General features: G+C 30.6%; 1 protein-coding gene across 1 annotated transcript in view; it reads left to right on the top strand.

Annotated features, from left to right (window-relative positions):
• Positions 1-871: 871 nt before the first annotated feature.
• The window catches only part of LOC129918432 (leucine-rich repeat-containing protein 4C), a 38809-nt gene continuing 13547 nt past the window's right edge, over positions 872-26133 (top strand). The window contains exons 1-2 of the mRNA XM_055998953.1: positions 872-2190; positions 25120-25280. Coding sequence (XP_055854928.1) covers positions 1414-2190; positions 25120-25280 — 938 coding nt within the window. The 5' untranslated portion in view covers positions 872-1413. The remainder of the gene's footprint in view (positions 2191-25119; positions 25281-26133) is intronic.

The raw sequence follows: 26133 nt of genomic DNA, 5'->3' as shown, positions 1-26133 counted from the left end.
TTCTTTATATTTAAAGCACATAAAGTGTACATTAAATAAGGTTCGCATCTCAGCTCTTTTGTTTAATTAAAAGGACTAATCTAGGCTTGAATTTTGTGTTTTGAATAACCAAAAACTTTCAAAATTTTAAAAATATATTATTGTATACAAATAAGAGCATTGAAATTTTAAAATTAAATTAATACTTACTTAATTATCTACACAAAAATTTGAAAAAATTAGGTCGAATTTTTTTTTCTTTTTTTTTTTAATTTAGATTTTAAAAATTAATTAGAAATAAAATAATTCAATTTTAAAGTTTAAGTGACAGCCTTATTTAAAAACGTATTAAAAAAAAAATCTATGTTTTGCAAAGAGGTATAGCGCATGTTATTGTGTGTATGGTGTAAACTTTGATTTTTATAATTTCTAAATTAAGTCAAGTTTATTATGAAAACTGCCCTTGGCTTGATGGGGCTTAAGCCCAATAGACCCCATACGATTTCTTGCCCCCACACACCTTCATACTCTAGCTTGTTAGTACTTTTCTTTTCATCTCACTGTATTAAACCAAACGTAAATTCATTGTCGGTGGAAATCCAAATTGGGACTTACCCTTGTAAATCTTATGTATTTAGAACTATTTCACTTTCCACCGACGATATGTATTATTTTTTTAGATTTGTTAACGTTAGCTTAGAAAAAATTCCTTTAACCTTAATTCAAGTTTTTTTTTTACTTTTTAATGCAATTATTTAAAAACCTAAATTTTTATTTAAAAAAATTATAAGTAGCCTAGCGCAATTGACCATTTAATGAAAACCACGAAATTGTGTTTACCAATTCTATTCAATAAAACAAACACACATTGCTAACTAGTTGCCTTTTTTCCAACCTAAACAACTGCAGTGCCTATAAATCTGCAAAGAACCCAAGTCATATCACACCACCATACAAGTGCAACACTGCGGACTATCTCGTCCAATCGCTTGTCACTCTCGATAAAATATTTGTATCCTCTCGTATAATTTAACCATTCATCAAAGATACACACCGTAGACTCTAACAAGCAAATACCTACAAAAAAAAAAAACTAAAACCTTATCTCTTTCACTATCTCATTGCAGAATCCGCCGAACAAAAATGACGCACCATCGCCGCCGCCGACACCATTGACGTCGAACAGCCCAACATCATTTCGTTCAGCAACAACTCGCATCAGAGCAACAACAAACAAATACCAAAAAGACAGAAAAAAAAAGAATTCCAATCAATCACCATCACTCGCGCGAGCTCGCCAAGGATCATCAACCCCAGAGATACAAATAACGCGCTGCTGTCCCTCCTCCCACATATACACTCGCTCAAAGTCCTTCCATCCGTGGTGTCCTCAACCTGCCAAAAAAAAAAAAAAACAACAAAAACTATCAAATCATGCTGCAACATCCACCATGGCAATGGCTCCTGCTAACGCTAATCCTCCTAAAACAAGCCGACAGCTTTTGTCCGTCAAAGTGTCAGTGCATGGGAGGCGACTCCAATTCCCAAGCCTACTGTGTGAATGCGGCCCTCGAAGATGTCCCCATTCAACTAAATCCCGAAACAAAGTACATAAATTTAACCTTAAACAAAATTCGCAATGTCGAATTCACCCTCCCGTTCTACATGAAATTGGAGGTCTTGGATCTCTCACAAAATATCATCGAAACTTTGGGGTCGAAAAATTTCGAATATCAAAGCGAAATGCGAACACTAAACTTGAGTGGTAATAGTGTTTCGAGTTTGAATAAGGATGCATTCAAGGGTCTGACGAATTTGTTGTTGTTGGATCTGAGTTTCAATCGAATCGAAGTGGTGCATCCGACCGCAATGAATGATTTGACCAGTCTTATCGAACTGGATCTGACAAATAATTTGATTGTGAGCTTGGAAGATGGTGTCTTTAGGAATATGATATCGCTGGAGATACTCATATTCAAGAATAATCAGTTGCTGGATGTGCCGGCGAGTAATTTGGTGCATTTGCATGCGTTGAAGTCGTTGGATTTGTCGGTTAATCTGATAGAGTTTGTGCGGAATGACAGTTTTGAAGGCCTGAGGGATTTGATGATGGTGAATCTAAGAGGCAATGTCATTTCGGAATTGGATTTGAGTTCATTCGATGGACTATCGGCGCTGAAACAAATGGATATGGCAGATAATAATTTGACGGTGAGTTATAATTGCATATGTGCATGAACATATTGCACAAATGTGTGAGGTAGATAGATTGTTTGTATTCAAGGATGAATGATGATTTAAGTGAAGGTCTTGATAACGTTGATATGACACGATGCGAGTTTATATCCAGATTGAAATATGAAATTTATCAGAAATATTAATGTTGACAAATATTTTTTATAATATTTCCAATTCATTTCGATTTATTCATTAAATGAGATGGACTGGTTGGCAAAATATGAACATGTAATGAAAACCAATAAAAGGAAATCGATATCGAATTGACAGAACAGTGTTCAATTTCGGTAACCTAATTTTTATTGTGATTTATATTTCGAATGTCATTCAGTTATAGGGTTTTTATAAAGAAAAAAAAATGTGCATTTAAGTTGAGTTTAAATATAGTGTATCAATAACTGAGGCATTAAAATAAAATTTGGGAAAAATCTGTCCAATCCTTTGAATTTCTCTAGGGTGAAAAAATTGTTTACGGATTTTTGTAGTCGATTTTATGACCTATTAAGTTTTTATGGAGTACTTTTTGAATATGTATACACATCGATTAAGAACTATATGAAGAATTTTAATTTGATGCATTTCAAATAATCTTAAGATTATTCAATTGAATGATCAATTTCTTAGATGCAATTAATTAAATAAAAAATTAATACATATTTCACCAACCGTTTCGCTAGTCTTTTCCAGCTTCTTCAGGGGTTAATATTTATTATCTTTAAAACAAATTAGAAAAAGTTTGGTTTTAGTAGATACTTTGTAGATATCATCAAAACCTGATTTTGAAGATTACGCGAGAAAAATCGTAGCTTAATATTTTGGATTGAGGTCAAAATTTGCCGAGGACAAAATTCTTTTTTCAAAACTCTCCTTTTAAAATTTAGTTCTTTAAAATTCTGCTTTTTAAAGTTTTACTTTTCATAATCCTACTGTTTTACAAAATTCTGCAAAAAAAATAAAAAAGGGTCTAATAAATTTAAAAAAATGCCCGCTTTTTAAAGTTTCTCTTTTAATTATTTGAAGAATTTTGAAAATCATCATCTCGCAAAATCTGCTTAGTATTGATTACATACTTATTTTTCAATTTTTTTTAATACCTACTCATTTTTGAAAAAAAAAAATAATAAGTGGATTTTTGCCAAATATGTATCTCGGCAGAATTTTGAAGTCAGAATTTTGAAATGCTCCCTAATATTTGCTGATTATGAAATAGTAAGTTTTAGAACAAACAAGAACATATTTTTTTCAGAGAATAACTTTGAGGTTTTAACTCGTTATAATTTTTCTTTTTGCTAATAGGTACGTGTTATGTAAAATATTTTGAAAAATGAAAAACTACAGTGTTTTCAGGTGCAATTACTCTAATTTGCCCAAAGACTTTAAATGCAAATTTGCATGAATTTTATTGCAATAAATTGTTGTTTTAAAAACATCTCTTTGAAAGATCACTTTAAAAAATTTGACTAAAATGAAACATTGAATAAGACCATTGATAATTTGGAGTGGAGGTTTTTTTTTGTAATTTTTAGCAGGCTTAAAAATAGTTGAAGAAATTTTTATAATTTTATATCAAAAACATATCCGAGTAAAAATGAATATGAAGTTAAAGAAAATATTATTAATTACCTATTTCTCATATGCGACGATTTTGTTTAACAAAATACAATTAAAAAAAAGGAACTGTACATTTTCTTCATCGATCAAAAAGCCTTTTCTAAAGATAAAAACAAACATTTTTTTTTAAACTGTCGATAGTAAAATTTCCAACAAAATGTGCTCTGATTGCATTGCTTTTTAAATTCAATTTAAATAACCAAAATGTATGGCAATAGAAGAATTAAATATTAACGATATTTTAAATAGTTGACATAGTAGACATATGTAGTTGTGCTACCTAACAGTCAAATCAAGTTACAAATCAAATTGACCGCTTTGCAAATCAAATTAACCTTTTCAACTAATCATACATCTCCTGCAAAAAATGTTCTAATCACATTGCTTCTTTAGCAACTTAACTTGCAGCCATAATTTCAGCTTCGAATATTTAATATGACACCCGCTTAGTCATATTTTTGCCATTAAAAAAAGCAGAAAAATAGTAAACACCTTCAAAAATATGCAACTATTTTTGCTAACAGCTAGTTGATGATACAATATGAGAACAACAGCTGTTGACGTTCGATTTAGATTGTTTTTGGACTGTCATATTATTTTGGAAAGGTCTTAAGAAGCTATGCCTTTCAAACTCTGAAATAGTTACAATGTTCTTAAAATTAGGTTCGTTGCTCAGCTCTTTCGTTTTCAATAAAAAAATATCAAAGTCTTTGGTTTAAATTTTATATTATTGAGCAAATAAAAACTTTTGAAATAGAAGAACAACTTATTGGACATGAATTTATTCTTCACATATAGAATTTATTAAATTCTGTAAACATAAGCTTTAAAAAAATCCTAAAAACCTTAATCGATGTTTTTCTTTAATTTAATTAATTCACTTTAATTATACAAATTCAAACAATTTCATGTATTAATTTTATTTTCACAACTCGTTAAACGAAAAACTAGATTTTCCTCAAAAACCAAATTTCATTTTCATATCCCTAAAACGTTTGCAATTAGCTTATTAAACTCAATTGCTAATTCACTTAACAAGAAATAGCACTAACACACTCCAACCATATAAATTGTACTAAAATCTCAAAAGAAATGTTCCCCCTTTTCTCTCATAAAATTCATATCGTATATTCTCTATAGTGTTATAGAGATCTGTAGAAATCTCATTTAGTTTTAAAAGGGGGGATTTTGCATATAAAACATAACACCAAAAACATGGACACAAACATGGACCTCTTTCTCTCCTCTGTTCTGTTCTTGCTCTTGCTCTTGCTCTAACTCTGACTCTACTTGTTCTTGTTAAAAAGGATTTGTGCATTCATGGGATACCTATGAGCTAGTATCTCTAGCACTTCACTTGCCTTCATTTTGATGTTGGATTTAAATTCATGAGATTTTATATGGCGTGTCGCAGATGCAATGTGAATGGAATTGGTTTTACATCAAAATTCTGTTATACGAGTTACGAGTACATGCATACAACGAGTATAGGTAAAGTTACCTACTCTTGTTGTAGCTCAAAAATTCCATTTCGACACTCTACTATGACGGTTCAACGACAATGACGAACGAACGAACGTATGAAATGAAAAAACAACATGAATTCTGACAACACACTGGCACCCACAAAAACCAACACAACAACATAACCAACAAACAACAACAACAACAAAAATGTGAATAAATCTCTTTTATAGTGTATCTGTATATACAGGAGAGAATATTATGCCTTTAGTGCAATCAGAAATCCAAAGGACCAAAAAACAAAAAAACACACATACGTCATGAAAAGTGTCGGTCGTCCTTCTTTCCACATGACAGAAGTTCTATATGCACGTTGTTTCTACTCTTGAGCTCTCATTCACATCATCATCATATCCAAAACTGCGTGGTGATGCTCTTTTACAGGTTTGAGGAAAGGGTACATGATACTACTATGAGTCCATATCTTGGTCCCCACAAAATAAACACACACACACAAACAAAATGTCAACCACAGGAGACAAGAAATACATTTCGTTCGAAAATGGAAATTTATGACACCGTAAACTGACTCAGTCCACCACATTAGGATGTGGTCGCATGGCTGACCTCTAGAAAAGCGAACCACAGCGAGAGGACCTGTTTCAGCAAAGAGATACACACGTGTGTGTGTGTGTTATACATACTAGATGAATGTATATTGTATATAGAACATGCGAGTAGAATTAGAATAGGACTAAAAGTTTGAAAGGATTTTGAGTGCTCTGTCCTTGGGATCCTCAAGTAAAATAAATTTCACCCATAGCACACACTCGGATGTTTGTTGATTTTAAGGTCAACAAGTTCCAGTATATAGGAAGTGTGTTGTGGGTTTTCTTGTTATAAGCGTTTTGACAAGAATCACTTTCAAGCAAAATATTTAAATTATTTTCCCTTCTCTGTCACATTGACGTTTGGTTTAACTTGGATAAAAAAAAAATGTGATGTAGGCTCCATAAACTATGAAAAGTACAATATTTTAACAACACTTTAAAATTTCAAATTTAATTTGTTTTTTTTTTTTAATTCAAGAAAGAATCTGACTTAAAGTCTAGCTGAGTTGAAGCCGTTTCTTACGTTGCGTTGCGAGTAAGAGAATTTTTTTTCAATCCAACTCTCTAATTCTTCATACTGCGGTGTTAAGTGGGAGCTTATTTGAACAGTCAGTTTCAAAAACATTGATACGATAGACAACGATAGACGACGATAGACGACGATAGACGATTTTGGTTAACTTTCTTTTTCAAAACTTGTTCCAATTCATTAATTTTTCAGGAAATTATCCTTTCTACTGATAAGTTTATTCTTTTCAGATTACTCCACCACCGCCATGAAAATGTCTCTCTATTTTGGTCTAAAACGCAGGATTAGGCTATAGCACCAAATAAGACTGCAAAAACGTAAAAAAAACATAGTTAAATATCATTCTTTCACTTTTTGAAAAAAAAGTAGGTATTCATTCATTATATTTTTGAAAAACTAAGGAAATAAACATTTTATATGTTCAAACATTTCAATTAGAAAACTTTCTTAATCATCTAATTACCTTTAGTATTTTTAAATTCAATAAAAATCAAAGATATAACTCTCTTTCTACTTTTTCAACACAAAAAACTACAAAAAATATTTCTAATTTGAAAAAGTTCTACCCTAAATTTTTCAATAGCCTCAACGAGCTAATCCGCTTTCCTTGACGAAACAAAAAAAAAAAAAAAAAGAAAGAAAGAAAAACTATTAATTCTCATCTAGAGAGTTAAAATATATGTGCTAGCAAGGTGCAACGGGCTTGCAGTTGCAGCAATATACTTTGTGTTAACGAACAACTTCCGTTTTGTAACGTCTTGTCAACACTTCAAGAGTTTTTTAATGTTTTTTTTTTTAACTTTTTTCTTCGTCTTTTATCCTCTCTCTCTCTCTCTCTCTCTCTCTCTCTGGTGTGTTTTATCCAAAAAGCAAATAAGCAAAGTTTTCTCGCCTCGTTGAAACAGATGAAGAATACAAAAAAAAAAAATACCAATCTACCTCCTATACACAGCCATATCAAAGAAGGAAAAAGCAGGGCAAACACACACCAGAACTTAAACTAACCTGCAAATCTTCGTTAATAAATGACGTCCACCGAACACATCCGACAGACCTTAAACACTATAACAGCTGTGCAAGGGATTCATTAGAAGACTAAAAATATACATAGTTGTAGTGTGCTATACAAGACTTATAGGAGTAAAACTATGTAGGTACTTGTTGTGATATAACGAGCAAACGTCGTCGTCATCGTTCTCGTCGTCGTCGTCGTCGTCGTCTTCGTCGGTCGTCATCAACGTGGCCATAGCCATCATGAGAGCTATGGTTAGCTCCTTTAGGTTTGAATTTTATAAACTATACATAGAGATAGAAGATATACTGCATGCTATATCCTGTACTGCTTTCAGGCTAATACAAATACGGGCTATGTCCGTTGAAAATCCTTTAAAACTTTGAACGGATACAAAATCGGCAACGAGATTTATTCATTAAAATTTATTAGTGTAGGTTGGAGACGGTATGGTATAGCGGGGATATGGTATATAGCCAAGCCAGCTTTGGCTGCCAGTCAGATAGTTGCAAAAGAGAGTGTACAGAGAGGACGACCAGGCTAATATCGTACCATAAATAGATAAATCCATTCCTGTGCACGTTCCAGTTTAACAGCTACCAGGTTCTGCTTCTAACCCCTATTAAAAGGAAGAAGGCTTTGAAGGATACTCTGCCCCATCAGCAAACAGCAAACATACATAGCACATGTCTTGTGTCGAAGAAGAACATGGAAACATGTTTAGGTAAGTAAAGCAGCATATTCGTCTTTCGATGGAACAAGGATCTCCAACACACACACACACACTAACACAAAAAGCACGATGTAAGAAAAAGGATATGCGAAAAATGATAATCGACTTATCCTGTTGCTATGACTCGAAAAATTAATAATCATAACTTTGACAAGGGGTACACATACATATAACAGCTCCCAGCTTCACTTCTTCGTGCGTTGACGACGACGAGAAAAAGGGTCGGTAGCATCATCATGATGGGAAGTTTAAATATGGCGAACTAGAAGGCGGAAGCTGCTTGGATATTGTTTATACAGCGAAAGGAGGCTTAAGCTAGCGAGTTAAGTTATGTATGAACGAGACAAGAATCTTGTGTGTGCGAGGTGTTTTTCTATATATAAAATGATATTTTAGCGGACAACGTGTTTGCACATACTCACACACGGTTAGTTGGTAAGAAACAAAAAAAAAAATAAAATGTGTCTGAGAAATGGATTAGACTAAGACAGGTGAATGAGACTTTTGCTTGTATTTTCATTTCTCTGTGGATTAAAGTTAGACAGGGGTTGGCGGAAATTCACATCTTTGTGGCATTAAGATACCCACATCATGAAGTGAGAAAATAAAAATAAACATTGGAGGAAGACGGTGCGGTGGTGTGTGAAGGTTTTTTAGAGGAAAATAAATGCAAACTCATATTCAATGATAAAGCTCATCGCATTTGTTATTTTTTGCAATTTTTTTTGTCATAATTTTTGAACAAAATAAAATGAACCAGCTTTTAATTTAATGTCAAGAAGAATTTTGCAAAATAATTGACTGTGTACAAAATAAGATTTAGAGGGAAAAGGTATGGCTAGAAAATGTCAAATTGCGCTTTATGAAAGAAAATAAAAGAAAAAACATAAAAATTTTTTTATTAATATTAAATTTAAATGTTTTTTATTTAATAAAATATTTAATTTTTAACAACTTATTTAGTTTTTATGATTTTAATTATTGTTTATGCGACGCGTTTCGGAAACAATGTTCCATCTTCGGGCGAATAATTACTTTGAAAGCTTTAAAGAAAGTCAAATCAGCTGGCTGAGTCATTGTTGCACATTTACTAGGTGTTAATTGAGACGACTATTGTTTATTTGGTTTTGTCTATTTTCCTTTTTTAACGCGGTGTCATATAGTCCATTCGTTGTAAATATCAATTTGTCATTTAATAATTTGTGTTGTTCGGTTTTGTTAGCTTTATATATTTCATACTCTTCCAACGCATCGAGTAGTCTCCCTTTTTTGCATATGTGCAATGTAGCCCAGTCATTTTAGTCATTTTTAAGCCCAATCTGCGGAAAAATTCCTACTGGGCTGAATTTTGGTATACATCTAAATGATGGCTTTGTTATGAAGATGTGAAAAATCGACATTGATATCGTGTCCGCGTTAAGAGTTATAGGGGTCAAAAGGTCACAAAAACTGGTTTTTCACGATTTTCAGCAAAACGGTAAGTCTTATCAAAAAATTTTCAATGCAAGAATTGTAGACCAGATTATTATATATAAAAAGTGTCATGACACTTTTTTTCCTAAGACCCACCGTTTCTTAGGCATAACGATTCAAAAAGTTGAAGTTTAGTTGTAATCGTCATAATCCTATTCCTGAAAAAAAAACTCCTAACTGAAAAGTTCCTGAAATTTCATTATTTTTTTAGCTTGAATTTCGTTCCTCAACTGTTAAGAATATGGGGAAACAAAAAAAAAAATGGAAATTTTCGCCATTTTTCCGATTGGGGCCCTTCTCCCGAAACCATTTCCCTGGGAATTTTTGTTTAGAATATATCTGAAAATATACAGGGTGTGCAATAGAGAATGGACAACCCTAAAACGGCTTATAGCTACACTTATGATTGTTCTAAAAACAGATAGAAAAAAGTTCTATCGCAACCAGTTCATAAAATATGGACTTTTTTTCGTTCAGTGTATTTTAAATTTTATCTTCTTATGTTTTCGTTCACTACAACCACGAATGAATGAATTTTATTTATTTCTTTTTTTTATAATTTTCTACAATAATTGGATGAGTACATAAACACTTTAAAAATTTCATAGCTATTGCACATTTTCGTAAAAAAATTTTGAAATCTGTTTTTTGATGCAAAATGTAAAAAAAGTATTTTATGAAAAATTTTAAACACCTGTGGTATAAAATAAATCTATAGAAACCTAGGTGGCCAACTTTCTTAAAAATATTCTGGTATAAGGAGAATATTTTTAAGAAAGGTTTCTATAGATTTATTTTATACCACAGGTGTTTAAAATTTTTCATAAAATACTTTTTTTACATTTTGCATCAAAAAACAGATTTCAAAATTTTTTTACGAAAATGTGCAATAGCTATGAAATTTTTAAAGTGTTTATGTACTCATCCAATTATTGTAGAAAATTATAAAAAAAAGAAATAAATAAAATTCATTCATTCGTGGTTGTAGTGAACGAAAACATAAGAAGATAAAATTTAAAATACACTGAACGAAAAAAAGTCCATATTTTATGAACTGGTTGCGATAGAACTTTTTTCTATCTGTTTTTAGAACAATCATAAGTGTAGCTATAAGCCGTTTTAGGGTTGTCCATTCTCTATTGCACACCCTGTATATTTTCAGATATATTCTAAACAAAAATTCCCAGGGAAATGGTTTCGGGAGAAGGGCCCCAATCGGAAAAATGGCGAAAATTTCCATTTTTTTTTTGTTTCCCCATATTCTTAACAGTTGAGGAACGAAATTCAAGCTAAAAAAATAATGAAATTTCAGGAACTTTTCAGTTAGGAGTTTTTTTTTCAGGAATAGGATTATGACGATTACAACTAAACTTCAACTTTTTGAATCGTTATGCCTAAGAAACGGTGGGTCTTAGGAAAAAAAGTGTCATGACACTTTTTATATATAATAATCTGGTCTACAATTCTTGCATTGAAAATTTTTTGATAAGACTTACCGTTTTGCTGAAAATCGTGAAAAACCAGTTTTTGTGACCTTTTGACCCCTATAACTCTTAACGCGGACACGATATCAATGTCGATTTTTCACATCTTCATAACAAAGCCGTCATTAAGCTGTATACCAAAATTCAGCCCAGTAGGAATTTTTCCGCAGATAAAACCTAAAATTACTGGACTAATGGGGTTAAATTGTTATTAAAGTCTGGAAGAGTATGAAATATATAAAGCTAACAAAACCGAACAACACAAATTATTAAATGACAAATTGATATTTACAACGAATGGACTATATGACACCGCGTTAAAAAAGGAAAATAGACAAAACCAAATAAACAATAGTCGTCTCAATTAACACCTAGTAAATGTGCAACAATGACTCAGCCAGCTGATTTGACTTTCTTTAAAGCTTTCAAAGTAATTATTCGCCCGAAGATGGAACATTGTTTCCGAAACGCGTCGCATAAACAATAATTAAAATCATAAAAACTAAATAAGTTGTTAAAAATTAAATATTTTATTAAATAAAAAACATTTAAATTTAATATTAATAAAAAAATTTTTATGTTTTTTCTTTTATTTTCATACATAAAACAACTTGGAGACAACACAAAAAATGGCTTTATGAAAGTTATTAAACGTGACTTGCAAAATAAAAAAACAGTTCTGTGTTCACTGTTTTCCAATAAGAAAACAATAAATTGAAGATTAAAAATGATATACAGAATCGTGTATTTTCTTATGACTAATGAGCATTGAGCATGATTGCATCGATCGAATATTTAGTTTTTCTTTCTTTTTTATCATGGAAAGCATGGAGAAAAATTACTATTGATTAAAAAAAATGGAAAAGTTGTTAATGCATCAACAATATTTCATACATAATGCAGAAGTAATAAAGGCACGATAATTCAATTGAACATTTTTAGTAAGCTATCAAGATTCGTTTAAAAAAAATTTTGAATTTTTGTTAAAATGATGTAAGCAATGTGCCCTTACACTAAATAACTTACAAAAGCTTGCGCTATCATTGTCTTAATAATGTGGAAATTTATGTAAAATTTGGAAAAAATGAGTTTTCTTCTACATTTAATAAATTAGTGTAATAGTCCAATATGGAGACCAATTTATAGCTATTACTAAATGGAACTCCATTCTCAATTTTTTTTAGGACTTTCACTTTTAAAAATATATGACTTTCTCTGTTCAGTTGTTAAAAATAAAATTAAAATAAAAAGATTTATAAAGTTCTTTGCTCAGCTCTTTTGTTTAAATAAAGCTTATATCGCTTACTCAGAAAAACTATCGCTTTTAATTTATTTTTATTTTTTAAAAAACTATAGACACAAAAGGCATTTTATTTTTTACCGATTTCCAAATAGGAAACTCTGAGAAAAACCATAAAACCCAGTTTTGATCCCTGGAAGTCGGTTTTGTTTTTTGATAAATATGATTATTTATTTTTTTTGTAAAATGAATTCTAAGACTTTCTATAGAAAAAATAAGTGTGTAAATGCTACAACTGGTGATGACTTTCGAAGTGATGATGATCTAGCTTCAGATTCTGGCTCTTTTTAACATCAAACAAGCCATCTCAGAGCACCTATATGCAAATCTTTGAAGCCTACAATGTCACGAAAAAGAGGACGACCTTCAACTTTTGCAGGTGATCAAAGCAGAGATGGAACAAAACAAAGGTGAGAGAGTTATACAAGTCACGGAAGTCCATCCCCATCTTATCCCGAAACTTCAATTTACTCACAACAACCAAAGGCAAAAGTCGTTGAATTCAGTGCGAACTGGAAACATCGACCATATCCCTGAATGGCAAAAGAAAAACGCCAATATGTCAAATTTGCGGACTGAAGGCGTACACAATGTGTAGAAAATGGAATATGTTCTTCTGCTACAATGATAAAAGAAAGAGTTTGAATAAATTCCATGAATATGAAAAGTCCATTGTAATAAAAACATACTTTACAAAACATACCTTGAATGCATACTAAACCATATATGGGTTATTAATTTTTTGCTGGAAATCGCCTTGCTGCATACTAACCCATATATGGTTTATGTTTCTAAAAATGTATACATATATATGTAAAAAAATAAAAATTTCTATGTAATACCTTTTTTCAACCCCTAATAAAACTAAAAAAATGTTAAACAAATTTATATTTCATTTCGTTCATAATTCATGCAGTAGAGGGTTAAAAAAAAAACTCATTTTAAACAAACGCACACAACAAGTTTTCTTACGACATTATCACGTAAAATAACCGTCCATAAACCGGCTTTACAGACAACCACTTTTTTTGATTTTAAAAACTGTGCAAACCACAGCCATTTTATTGACTAAAACAAGAGTTACCAAAAATACACTTGGCTTCACATGGCAAAATTTAAATTTGAAGTGCAAACATAAATTGTACCAAAAACAACTTTTGTCAAACAAATAATTTTAGGATTCAAATTTTGGCAAGAATTATTACTCAACTATTTTGGAAGAAATTCAGAAACCCACCAAGAATGCTAACTTTTTAAAAAGATTTATATTAAATTTTATAGATTTGGGAACACTTGACCAAAAATTATATTGGTTTCTTTCCAGAAGTTTTTTGTTTTTATCTATTCAATTTTTGTATATAGTAAGTTTTAAGTGTCCCTTATTTTAAGGGTTAGTTAAAAATTTTCAGAAAAAAAAAATTATATTAAACTCAATTTATTTGAACTCAGTAAGCCCAAAAATACGTTACTTTCTAGGAGCTCTTTTTATTTATGTAAGTACAGTGGAATCTCGCTAACTTGAACACATACGAAACCAGGCCTGTTCAAGTTATTGGATTGTTCAAGTTACTGGAACATATAAAAAAGTCTTCGTTTTGTATGAATTCAATTTGTTATTATAAATTAATGTAAATGACACACAACACGATTACAAAAGTAGTATCCTATATTGAGGAAATTCAAACTTCTGTTGAAATACAATTTATTTGTTCAACTTAAAGAGCTTCGAATATTTAAAATATTCAACTTATAGAGTCAGCAATAAAAAAGTTCAGCAAAATAGGATGTTCAAGTTATTGGATTGTTCAAGTTATGGTATGTTCAAGTTAGCGAAAGTCCACTGTATGTATTTTAATTTTTCACATTTCTGAGGTAATTTCATACTATGTATTATGTTTTTGTTTTTCTTATTACAGTTTTTTAAAGTTTTATAATAAAAATTAATTATAAATGATATATATATATATCTCGAAGATATTTGTATGATGTCCAGTGTAATTGCTATAGCTTAAAAAACAACACGAAATTTACAAATCAATCTGAAAAGAAATATAGCCTCAGGCACAGCTTAACGTTTACTAGAAGGAATAACCTCTAAAACTTTAAATCATAGTAGGTAGATAAAGCTATTAAAATTTATTTCGATTTTTGCTTCTTTTCAAAAAAAATTAAAAAAATAATAATAATAATTCAAAAACCAAAACATATTTTATGTTTAACTTTTCAATCTCAATTGAAAATCCATTTGATTTAAAATGACACATCAAAGTGCATATAGGACATCCACAATATGACCATCAAATAACGATTCATGCCCATGAAAAATACCTTTTGTTTTATTCACACACATCAATTTGTCTTGCATTATTAGTTTCATTTGCATGTAAAAATAAATGCAATTATTATAGGAACATCATTTATCAAAAAATAGAGAAAAAAATATATTCGCTGACTTTCTGGTTCAAAATCAGAAAAAATACCTCTCCTTCACACATGCAATAAAATTTTTTCCACCATATAATTTCCAAAAAACGTGCATACAAACATTCGACAATTAAAATCGCCCAAAACTAATTGCAATGTCAGAAAATGTCCAAAAAAAAAAAAAATTTAGTTCAATCTTCAACGAATACAAATTAAGTTCTCTCGCGTTCTCTATCTGTCTGTCTGTGTCTATCCTCCATTTGTCCCTCTATCCACATTCGATCAAATTTTATATTGAAAAGTCAGTATTCCCATCAACCAAACACACTATAACATCACAATGAAGTTTGAAACTTGCATTGCTCGTCAGAAAAATGTCGATTTTCGGCAAAAAAAAGTAAGAAAAATCAGTGAAAAAAGTGAATCAATATAACAAAATACAACCAAAAAACCAGGACGAAAAAAAAAATTGTTCATCCACTTTTAATGAATGTTCTCAAATTAACGCCAATGTCCAACAGGGATTGGCACAGGATATAACAAATAAAAAAAAAAAAACTTTAAAACTCAAAAAAACATCGAAAAGTGCAATCTCTGCAGCGCACGCCATTGCCACTGCACCATGACAAAGTCAGTCGCTGCCGCTACAGCCGCCTGACCGGGTTTCGAGCTCGCTCAAAACAAGTGAACACGTTTACATGCATCGTGTCGTCCGTTGAGAAATGTCCTTGCAATTTTATTTCAATTCTATATCCCTTCCCAACCCCTCGAACAATGTTGATGAAGGAGCCATGTCAGGATAAAACCCAGATACTCCTGTGGTTATGCACAGAAATTTACATTTAAACGTCCGCAAGTGATGGATTTTTCCCTTTCATCCTGAAGCGTAATTTGATTTTTTTTTTTGTTCTTTTCTTTTCATTTTGGTTTATCTTCATCTTCATTTCTTGTTCGTTGAATTTTCTTTTCTTATAACAATTTCTCTGCTGGTACAAGTCCTGGGATACAAAATCCTTTATTTATTTTTTTTTTTTTTAGTCTTGTTGCAAGTTTTAAACAGCAGTCAGAGTGCGGAATGTAACAACTTCTTCATATTTGCAAAACTTTTTGGTAAGATTTATGGTAAATAACTGCTTCTGGTTGAGTGAAATTTTGAAATATTTGCTTGTCTCGGTAGAAGAAGTAAAAAGTATAAAAAAAAAAGAAAATACAAAGTATCTAAAAATGTGTGTTTGTGTGTGTGTGTGTGTGTGAGTATGTCCAAGGTATGCTGCATGTAGCATAAATACCTTCTACTCTCCAGCTACTTCAATGCATCTTTGTCTTCACATCTTGGATAAATGCCAAGAAATCCATCATCGTTGGAGGAATTTGCTTCACAGTCTCTAAGGTATACCTATGGTACCTACGTCAGCATGCATCAGTATCATACCTTTCTTCTTCTTCTTCTTCTGTACTTCGTCTTCTTTGTATATATTTTTGACGGTTTGAAGCTTCAGGACACTGCTGTTAAGGGATTTGATTTTCTTCTTTGATTCAAATGAGAAACTGATATATCCTTGTGTGTGAAAGCTGAGGTTTTTCTGCATGCGACGGAGTTAAGAAATTTATTGCATGAATGCTCTCTTCTCTAGGTACCTATCTACCATAGCTCACAAATATGGGCAAGGTAACATTGGAAACAAGTGGTTTTTCTCTGTGACAATAATTGAGTTTGTGAGAAAACACAAAGATATTTTAACTAGCTTGCACAAGATTTGAAAATTTTCTCCCTTGAAAAATAACCCGAGCATACCTTTTGCCTACTTCAAAAAGGCAAGAAGAGTGTTAAAGGAAAATCAATTTAACACACATTTATATTAATTTATTGTGTCCTTACGTATAGTTTCTGGGAAATATTTCTTGAGAGTCTATTAAGAAATTGTTTTGAAATTTACTTTGCAAGTATGAGACACTCTTTCAAAATAGTTGCAACAATGAATAACTCTTGTGAGTTTCTTGAGAAATTCCAATGCAAATTTCAATTTTCAAGTTTTGTCCTTAAAATTGTTATCGGAAATTGAGAAGAATTGATTTGGAAGAAGAATAACCTACTCATGGATATCAAGTGTATACTATTTCTTTAAATTGTCAATTACTTATGCATCTTCAGGTGTTTTCAGATGAGATATTTTTGAGTTGTATTTTGTGACAAAATGTATAAGATTTTATAAAAGAAATTTAACTTTGTATGGAATTGCTGAAGTGAAATTGTGATAATTACCGTGAATTTTAGAAAATTTATTTGTCATCAATAAGGAAACCAATATTTCTTAGTTCTGAAAATCAAATGTATATATAGTACCTATAGAAATATATGAAATAATTGGTGCAAGAATGAGATTATTTTATCGGTATTGGAAATTTTCAGGTTGTATAGCAAATAAATATTTGGTTGGTTTAAAGAAGCGTTACTAAGAAATGTAGGTATATAATTTTGTTTGTAAAACTGGAACTTAAGTTAATCATAAAAAATTGACACATTTCTAAATACCTAGTACAGGTAAAATACGCATTAAAAAAAAAAAAAAAAAAAATTGTTACACTCATGAAACTTGGCAAAAAGTTCGCTTTTGGGATAAGAACCAAGTACATAAAAAGTCTATAAAAAAAAGTTGGGTGGAAGGGTGTTTTTTCGCGGACAAGAGGGAGGGGGTGAAGGTCAAAAATATACCTACTAAAAAAAATTGTTTGTCGAATATAATCATATGACACATGTTTTCAAGATATTTTTTAATGCTGAATCTAATGACATAAAAATAAAGTCAATACGATTGCTCTAAGAAAAGTTATTGCCGATTAAAAACAAGGGTGATTGTTTTTTGACTTCAACAAGTAAAATATAACCGAAACACATGTGAAAAACATGCTACACTGATAAAATTCGGAATAAAGGTTTAAGATAAAGCAGGGACGAAGGATTCATAAAGTTCTTAAAATTATTTTTGGTTAAAGGGTGTTTTTTTGATGGGTTAAGTTGTGTGTGGGGAAGGTATCATAACAGCTGACTCAAATTTTATAATTTTTAAAACTTGGTGTAAATGTTTTGGTTGGTATAAGAGTTAAGAATCTATAAAGTGTACAAAATTATATTGAGTGAAAGGGTGTTTTTTTTTTTTAAGAAATGATTAAATTCGGAATAAGTACCACAAAAACTAGGAAAAAATTGTTACACCAATGAAAATTGGTAAAAATGTTTCATTTATAATAACAGAAACCAAGAACTCGAACAGTCTATACAAAAATTTTAGGTTAAAGGGTGTTTTTTTTTTTTTTTTGGGAAATAGGGAAAAATCCGCGATAAGTCCGATAAAATCAATGGTATAAATGTTACCCTTACGAAATTCATTAAATATGTTCTCTTTCCCATGGGAATTACGAATAATGTAAGTCTATAAATTTTTTTTATGTGAAAGGGTGTTTTTTTTGTAGTAAAGAAAATATAGGTAGGTATATTTGAAAAAGTGTGTGATACTAGAGTAATATTAGTGGTACCCTATTGAAATTTAGCAATTAGGTATGTTACTTTAAAGATAAGAAACAAGAATCTTAATTGTCTATAAAAATATCATGGTTAAAAGGGTGTTTTTTTGAGTGAAAACAAAAAAGATTTGTTACTCTAATGAAATTTGGTAAAAACATTGATTTTTGGATAGAAAGCAAGAATAAAGAGTTTTCATAAAAAAAAATTGGTACTTGCGATATAGGTACTATAGGGCAAGTTTAGGATTCGTAAAAAAAATCGAACTCGAGATAACAATTTTACATGACATTACGATGATGGAGAATGCCAAAAAAGTGGGTCCGGCAATTCTGTCTGTCTGTCTGTCTGTCTGTCTGTCTGTCTGTCTGTCCGTCTGTCTCTATCTGGAGCTGCAGCCTAAACGAGTGAAATGAATTTCTTCAAACTTGGTAGTTAGCAGTTTTTGGCGATTCCCTAGAGGGGAAATTGAAATTTTTTTTTTATGACCAAAACTAACGGTACCTGTCATATAACGGAAATAGAAAAGTTAATTTTTTTCAAAAACGGCTCTAACGATTTTGATTAAAAATTTTGTGTGTAATACTACACATAAGGGCCAACTTTTTAAATAAAAAAAATATTTTTTGTACCGTTATTAACGGTACCTGTCATAGAACGGTTTTTTTCGTTTCTGAATATCTCGTACAAAATTAACCCGATTTAAATGAAAATTTTTATACAAAAGTGTGTAAGTAAAGATAATATTAAAATTTTAGAAAATTTTCAAAAAACGCATTTTTGGTTTTTTAAAAAATATTTCAAAATTTTTTTTTGAAAAATCAATTTTTTGAAAACGGATCAATGAAAAATTTTGAAATTTAGTTTTTATGTGTAAATTAATTATTTCTTCAAAATGGCATACCAACTTTTTTTTTGAAAAATGTTAAAAAAATTTTATATATAAAAAATTATTTTTTTAAAAAACGGCTCCTACAATTTTCAAAATTTTTTTTCTAAAAATACCTTTTTATACGAGAAATAAAATGGCATATTTGTTTTTTTTTTTAAGATATTTTAAATCGGAGTTTTATTAATTATAAAAACAGATTTAATTTTTTTATACTACTTATGAAATTTCTTCACAATATCGAATTTTAAATTTCTTGAATAAAAAGCTTTAACATTATAGTTACTTTAAGCATAAGAGCAAGTACGTGCGACCCCAGTCGTGCAATTTATTTTTTTTCTCATACAAAAATGTAATGATTTTGATATGTATCTTACCTAAATAAAATTCTATGTCAAATTGTTTGCTTTTTTTAATAGTTTTCAGGAATATCAAACAAAGCGATCCCTCTTCTAAAAAAAACTAGAATCCCCTAAAATAATTTCTAAAAGATTTTGAATTCCTTCTCATTGCTTTTGAATTATGTAAGTTTACAAAGTATTTCTATTCTTTTATGTTTAAATTTTCTAGCTGAGAAGTCAGAAATGAAACCTAAGCACACTCCTTTTAAAATACAACATCAAAGTGCCATTCATTTAGGTTCCTATAAATTAATTCCTTATACAAAAAACCACAAAAGCATTCAACATTTTGCTACCATTCTGAATAAACAGAAAAGATGGCACACTTCTTCTTATTTATTAAGAAAATAAACAACAACAAAATAAAAAAGAAATCCTTTTCTTCGAGCTATTTTTCGTATACACTTTCATCTAATTGGCCGGCGTTTTAATAGTTTATGTTGATGATGATGATGAGTCCAGAGAGAGTATTTGCAACAAAAAGAAGTCCTCCTCCTCGACGAGATGATGGACAAATATTTGCATTTGCATCTGCTTTTTACAACCATCGCATAGTTAATACTTTGCATTGAAGTTTCTCACAGAATATTCCAAAGTCCTGCCAACTGCATATAAAAACAGGAAGAATAAAAAAAAACATACACACAGCGAGCATGAACCTCAGAGGCTATACCCTCTACATTAGCCCCTGCTATTTGCGGTGCACTCAGAATTAAAATCTAATTAAAATATGCCAAACATAATTATCAAAGGAAATATTTACTTTGATTTCACTACTCCCGGGAAGTAGTATCCTTTGCTCCATTTAGTAGAATGTAGAGGAGTAGTGTATAGTTGAATGTATGTGAAATAGGCAGGAAGGACGAAACGAAACGACAAACAGGTGGCTGTGTGCATAGTGCAGTAGGTTTTCCTTTATAACCAGCAAAGAGTAGTAGTTTACCCCCTGCCCGCAATCAAATGAATGCGAGTCCTCTGTAAGCTCTGGAACTGATGGCTGTGTATAGAGCGCAAGGATCATGGAACTTTACTTTTTTAGAGCACACATAAAGGGTACACCCGCGAACTCGCAGCGAGTTCTTATATTATTCGGTCCAACAGTTTGGCGGGTTGTTGGTCATACAAGTTTTTTTTTTTTTTTTCTATCCAACCGTCATCGTTCTCAACCCCGCACGTTACTATTTTCTTTTTTTATGTCGGGAAAAGCAGCACAAAAAAAAACTAGGTCACTTTGAAGATTTTCCCTTTCTATATTGTTTTTAGTCCTGCGAGCTGAAAATCATGTGAACCTATGCCGCGCGAGTTCTCAAAAAGAACTCCTGGCAAAAAAAGTTTATGCTAAAGAAGTATAGTATAGTGGCGGCGGCAGCGGATTTGCACACAAAGTTTTTTTTTTTTTTTTTTGTAAAAATAAAAAAATGAAAAAAAAAATAGGAAACTCAAACCCCAGGCTGTGCTTGTGTAATGAGAACTCTGGCTGAAGGTGAAGCAAATAAAAACTGAAAAGCTGTCTCATCAAAGAGTTGATTTTATACAAAAGTTTCACTCAGAAGTTAGGTTTATTAAAGGCCCATGCATATAGTAGGTACTGTGAAATTCTGTACTTTTTTTTCTGACACAGACGAGGTTTTTTTTTCTTATTCAACATACCAACCAAAAGAAAAAAATGGGATCCTTATAGGATTTTAGTTCCGTTTCCATATCAAATGAACACATATTTTGAAAGTTGCACCTTTTACAATGTGAGCTCTTTGATATCCCTGAAGTGGGATTTGACACAAAGAAAAAAAAGGATGAGTGTGAAGAAGTTATTATCAAGTCTTTATAAAAAAAAAAAGACCATGAATATGTGAAGGTATCTATAATAAATAAGAATGAAGAATGTTGAAAGAACATATTTGAACTCATGCAAGTTGGGTTGCCTTGAAATAATTATATCCCTTAGGATTTAGTGACATTTAGTATTGAGGTTTTTTTTTCACTAAACGAATATGGTTTGAAAAACGAAAGTTGATTTGAAATATTTGGCCTTGAAATTTAACCTTGGGCATTGAAAAAAGGTATTTCTGATGAGAAACTAAAGTAACAAGAAGTTCAAGTTCACATACGTTAAAAAAGTGATAAGGTACATGAATTTTTCATCAAAATTGGTTGACTCAACATTTAACAACTGCGGTTTAAGTAAATAACCTTTTAAATGATTATTATGTCCATTCAAGAAGACTACCGATTTTATAGGCCTTTTTTTCTAAAACCATCTTCTAATTCATCGACGATATATTTATATTAGCTGAAAATTCGAAATAATATCGCAGTTTCATTAATACCTACTTACCTATCATAAAAGCCACTTTAAGAGTGTGTTAAAGTTAACCCCTTTAATTTTCAAATTTTTAATTTTTGAACATTTTTCTAGTTTTCTAGTTTATGTATCAAGTATTTTTTTTTTATTTCAAAAATGGGGTCAGTTTTTGACCAAGTACATCTTTTTTTCGAAAATTGAGATTTTAAAAGTTGTTCCGGGAAAACAAAAAAAATATCTAAGTAGTCTCCTAGTGTTCTAACCACTTCCTACCTACCTTACCGTTCCAAAATATTGAAACTTTCGAAACTTTTTTCAAAACAAAATAAGAAAATTTTTTTAAAGTTTTTTGAGTAAGGAAAGCTTAAAAATAAAAAATTTATGAGATCAATTTTTTGGAACAATAGGTAGAACACTTTTTAAAAGTTGAAAACAATACCTAAAAAAATTAAAAATAAAAAAAAAGGTGTTCTAGTTCTTTTTTGTTTTTGTTTTCGAGCCCTATAACTTTCGAATTATTGAATTTAGAGGTGCAAAAATTTAGGAAATTGTTAGGAACAACTTTAAAAACCTGGAACAACTTTTAAAATTTTTATTTTCGAAAAAAGGTGGGCTATTTCGAAAAACCGGTTTTTTGCTCTAAAACCCATTTTTGAAAATACATAAAAATAAAACATTGCGGAGCAAATCGGGAACAACGTGAAAAATTTTTCAAAAATTAAAACTTCCAAAATAGGGGGACTAACTTCTCTTATTTAAACCCTTTATAACACTTTTATTTGAGTCCCTATTTGAATAAAAAAAGCTCCCGAATTTTCTTTCAATTTTATTTGGGAAGTTCTAGAAAGACGCCCCTATTTTAGACCTTTTCTTTTTAAAAGACTAAGGTGCTTCCAAGATTCGTTCAATTAATTTGACTTTCACAAATGTGCCCTATTTTAGCACTAAGTATTTTTTTTTTTTTTTTTCGAAAACCTGAAAAAACGATATACTTGTAATTTTTTTATCTGAATGTTGGTTATGTACTCATACATATCTATAATTCAAACAAATTTGGGACTTTGGTCAAAAGGTTTTGGCTTCGGAATATACATTAAAAAAAGAATGAAAAAACAATGTTTTTGAAAATGTATTTTTTTTTTTCGGAAAATGGTTAACCTTGATTTTTTTTCACAAAAATATACAAAAATAAAATATATTCTTTTTTTACATAAACTTATACGTCTGTTCACTGTGAACTCATATCAGTGAACTAAAACTGGTTGCGTGACCTTGGTCCGCAAATATTTTTTTTCCAAATGTAAGAAAAAATGTTTGGATGCAAGTAACTCAGCAACCAGAACTCCAAGAAACTTTTGGTTCCCAGTTACATAGTTTTCTTTGCCATCGTATAGGTGGTTTTGAAAATTTGACGGTCTTATTCATCTTTGTTCATACTTTCTAGTGTCTCAAACAATCTTAGCATCTGTAGTTTTAGCTTTCTGACCAGATGTTCTATAAAATCCGTATAGCTTTTTATTGAATCTGCTAGTCCACTTTCAGCACAGAGAAAAAAGGACACCTTAAAATAAGATGATGTTAACCTTAAATCTCGTCACCTCGAAACAATACGAAGTGTGTTTAAAATAAGTGCATTCCACATAAACTCTGTTCAATTTAAGTTGAACTTCATTTCAATTTAATGTGAATTTTCATCTTAAAAACCGACAAAAAATAAAATTTTTAAAATATATTTTGAAAGACCAAGAGGTTTTAATCCGTTCTTTTATAAAATTACGAATTTTGAAATATTATTCCAATATTATAGTTACATATTAGTTTAGTCTGTTATTTACAGAGACTAGAATATTGCTTTGAAAAAAAAAAAAAATTCCGTAACCTACAATACAAAGTTCAAATACATGATCTCTATTTTGTGATATGAAAAATACCAAAAAACCTTTGACAAAAATTCTCTTTCCTCTCAAACTATTTTAACAATATAGTAAAAGTTTTTTTTTGTTTTTTTGACATCAACTAAGCTTTTAATTGAAGAAAAATATTTCAATTGTTCATTGAGTTTTCATTGCACACACACAGCAAAGCGCATTTTCTATATAGCTCAATTATTGTATACTTTCACTTCCATTAAAAACAATTTTTCAATCTCAAAGTTAGTTTCCTCCTCCTATACATATATCAAAGGCTCCTCTTTTACAAAATTCAATGAAACAGAAATACCAATTAACAGAGAGAGAGAGATCGAATAGTTAGGTTTAGAAGAGGTATCATCATCACAACCAATACCAATTTATCTCTATACCTTTAGAAGTTGATAGAAGATAGCTATGTAATGTCAGGTTTTTGAAATTAAACTTTGAATGCCAATATCATGCAACCAGCATTCCTTTCTTCTGTATATAGCATCAGACACAATCATCATCATCATCAGAAATCCATTCCTTTATCGCTGTCATCTCATTCATCGACAACTTCATTGTCTACTATTTTTCAAAGGACTAAAAACTGAAACAACATCACCTGGCTATATATTAAACTACTCTATACCTTCTTATAGATATATCGTATCTATGTCTTTTGTGTCATGCGATCTATTGTTTGAGAAAACTTCAAATCTCATTTATACACCACCATTATCCTTTTCCTAGGAGACATTATAAGGACCTTAACCACATTCTATCAAAGTCTGAGAGAAACCTCCAACATCTGGTGCAGTTCCCAGATGTTCCACAGTGCTTTTCGAGTAGATATCACCCCAAAAACACATTCCTGAAATAATTAGAAAGGAAAAAACAACGGAATTAAAAACAAGCCCGCACATAATACAACACACATGATTTCCTTTGAAATTCAATTTGCATGAAACTACCTCTCTTATGTGGTTTTGATGAGTTTGACACCAGCAACCGACACATCGACAACCAACTCTTTCTCAATAAATCGTCAAAATTCTTCTTCCATTCTTTCCTCCCTGTGTCACGGATGCTGTCTCGTTTAATTATATTCATTACCATTATCCTTCATCGTCGTTATTCCGTCATTGTGTGAATGCAAAAAAAAACTTCCTTTTTTCTCTGTTATCCTTTCATTTCCATTTAAATTTTCCACTAATTTTTCGTGTTTTTTTTTTTTTTTCTTCTTTTTTGCAGATTGTGCCAACACAGCAACTATCGAAATTGTCAAATCTAACACATCTATCATTAAGTGGAAATCGATTTACACACATTCCAGCTGTGGCCTTGCTTAATTTATTTCATCTAAGGGAATTGCACTTAAATCGATTGGATCGACTTGTAAAGATTGATTCAAGGTAAGTATTTTTTTTTTGTTTTTTTTTTTTGCATACTGAAGTCTTGATTTTATTATACATGTAAAATCCCAGACTACCAAAATTATAGTTGGTTCTCAAAATAAAAATAAAGTTTCTTGTGGAATATTTGAATGTGACGACGGTTTTAAAGCTTTGCTGATTAGGATACACTGAGAAAAAAAAACAAATTTACATTTAGATTATTTTCTGGATTTATTTATTTTGTTTATGCAGAAAGGACCTTTCTATGTGTATAATCTTTTATATAAAAGTTCTATCCTCCTTTTATTTAACTTGGAGAAATCTTGTAACAATCTTAAAGAATTGCCTTTGAATAATTATTCTGGCACTTACTAGCCTTGAGGATATACAAATTAAAGGTGTTACTTGTGATACTTAAAAACATCAGCAACTTTTACGTACCTTAGTGGATCTACACCGCAGAGCTCGGATTTTATTCGTATTGTACCTATATAATTTTACTTGTCTTCAACGATATTCGAATTTACATCAAACCATACTTTTCTTAGGGATTTTTGGGTGCTGAGTCTGAATCTAAAGTCAAAATTTCACTAACACGTCACGTTTCTGAAATATTTGAATATTAACAGGTCAAAAAACGTGGTACTTTTGATGTTGAATTCCTTCACAGTATTTTTTTTTTTTTTTTTCAAAACTACTTAACTTATGCAATCTCAGAAAGCCATATTTTTATTTCTAAAATAATATACTTACTTGGTTTTTGTTTCTCAAAAATATTAGAAATAAAAATTAAATTCAAAATTTTAGTCGTCAACATAACTTATGGTTTTTGAAGCACTTTAAAATTTGAAACTTTTTATTTGGATTAAAA

This window comes from Episyrphus balteatus, chromosome 4, assembly GCF_945859705.1.
Source record: "Episyrphus balteatus chromosome 4, idEpiBalt1.1, whole genome shotgun sequence".
NCBI classification, from domain to species: Eukaryota; Metazoa; Arthropoda; class Insecta; order Diptera; family Syrphidae; genus Episyrphus; species Episyrphus balteatus.
This window is presented reverse-complemented; position numbering and strand designations above follow the sequence as displayed.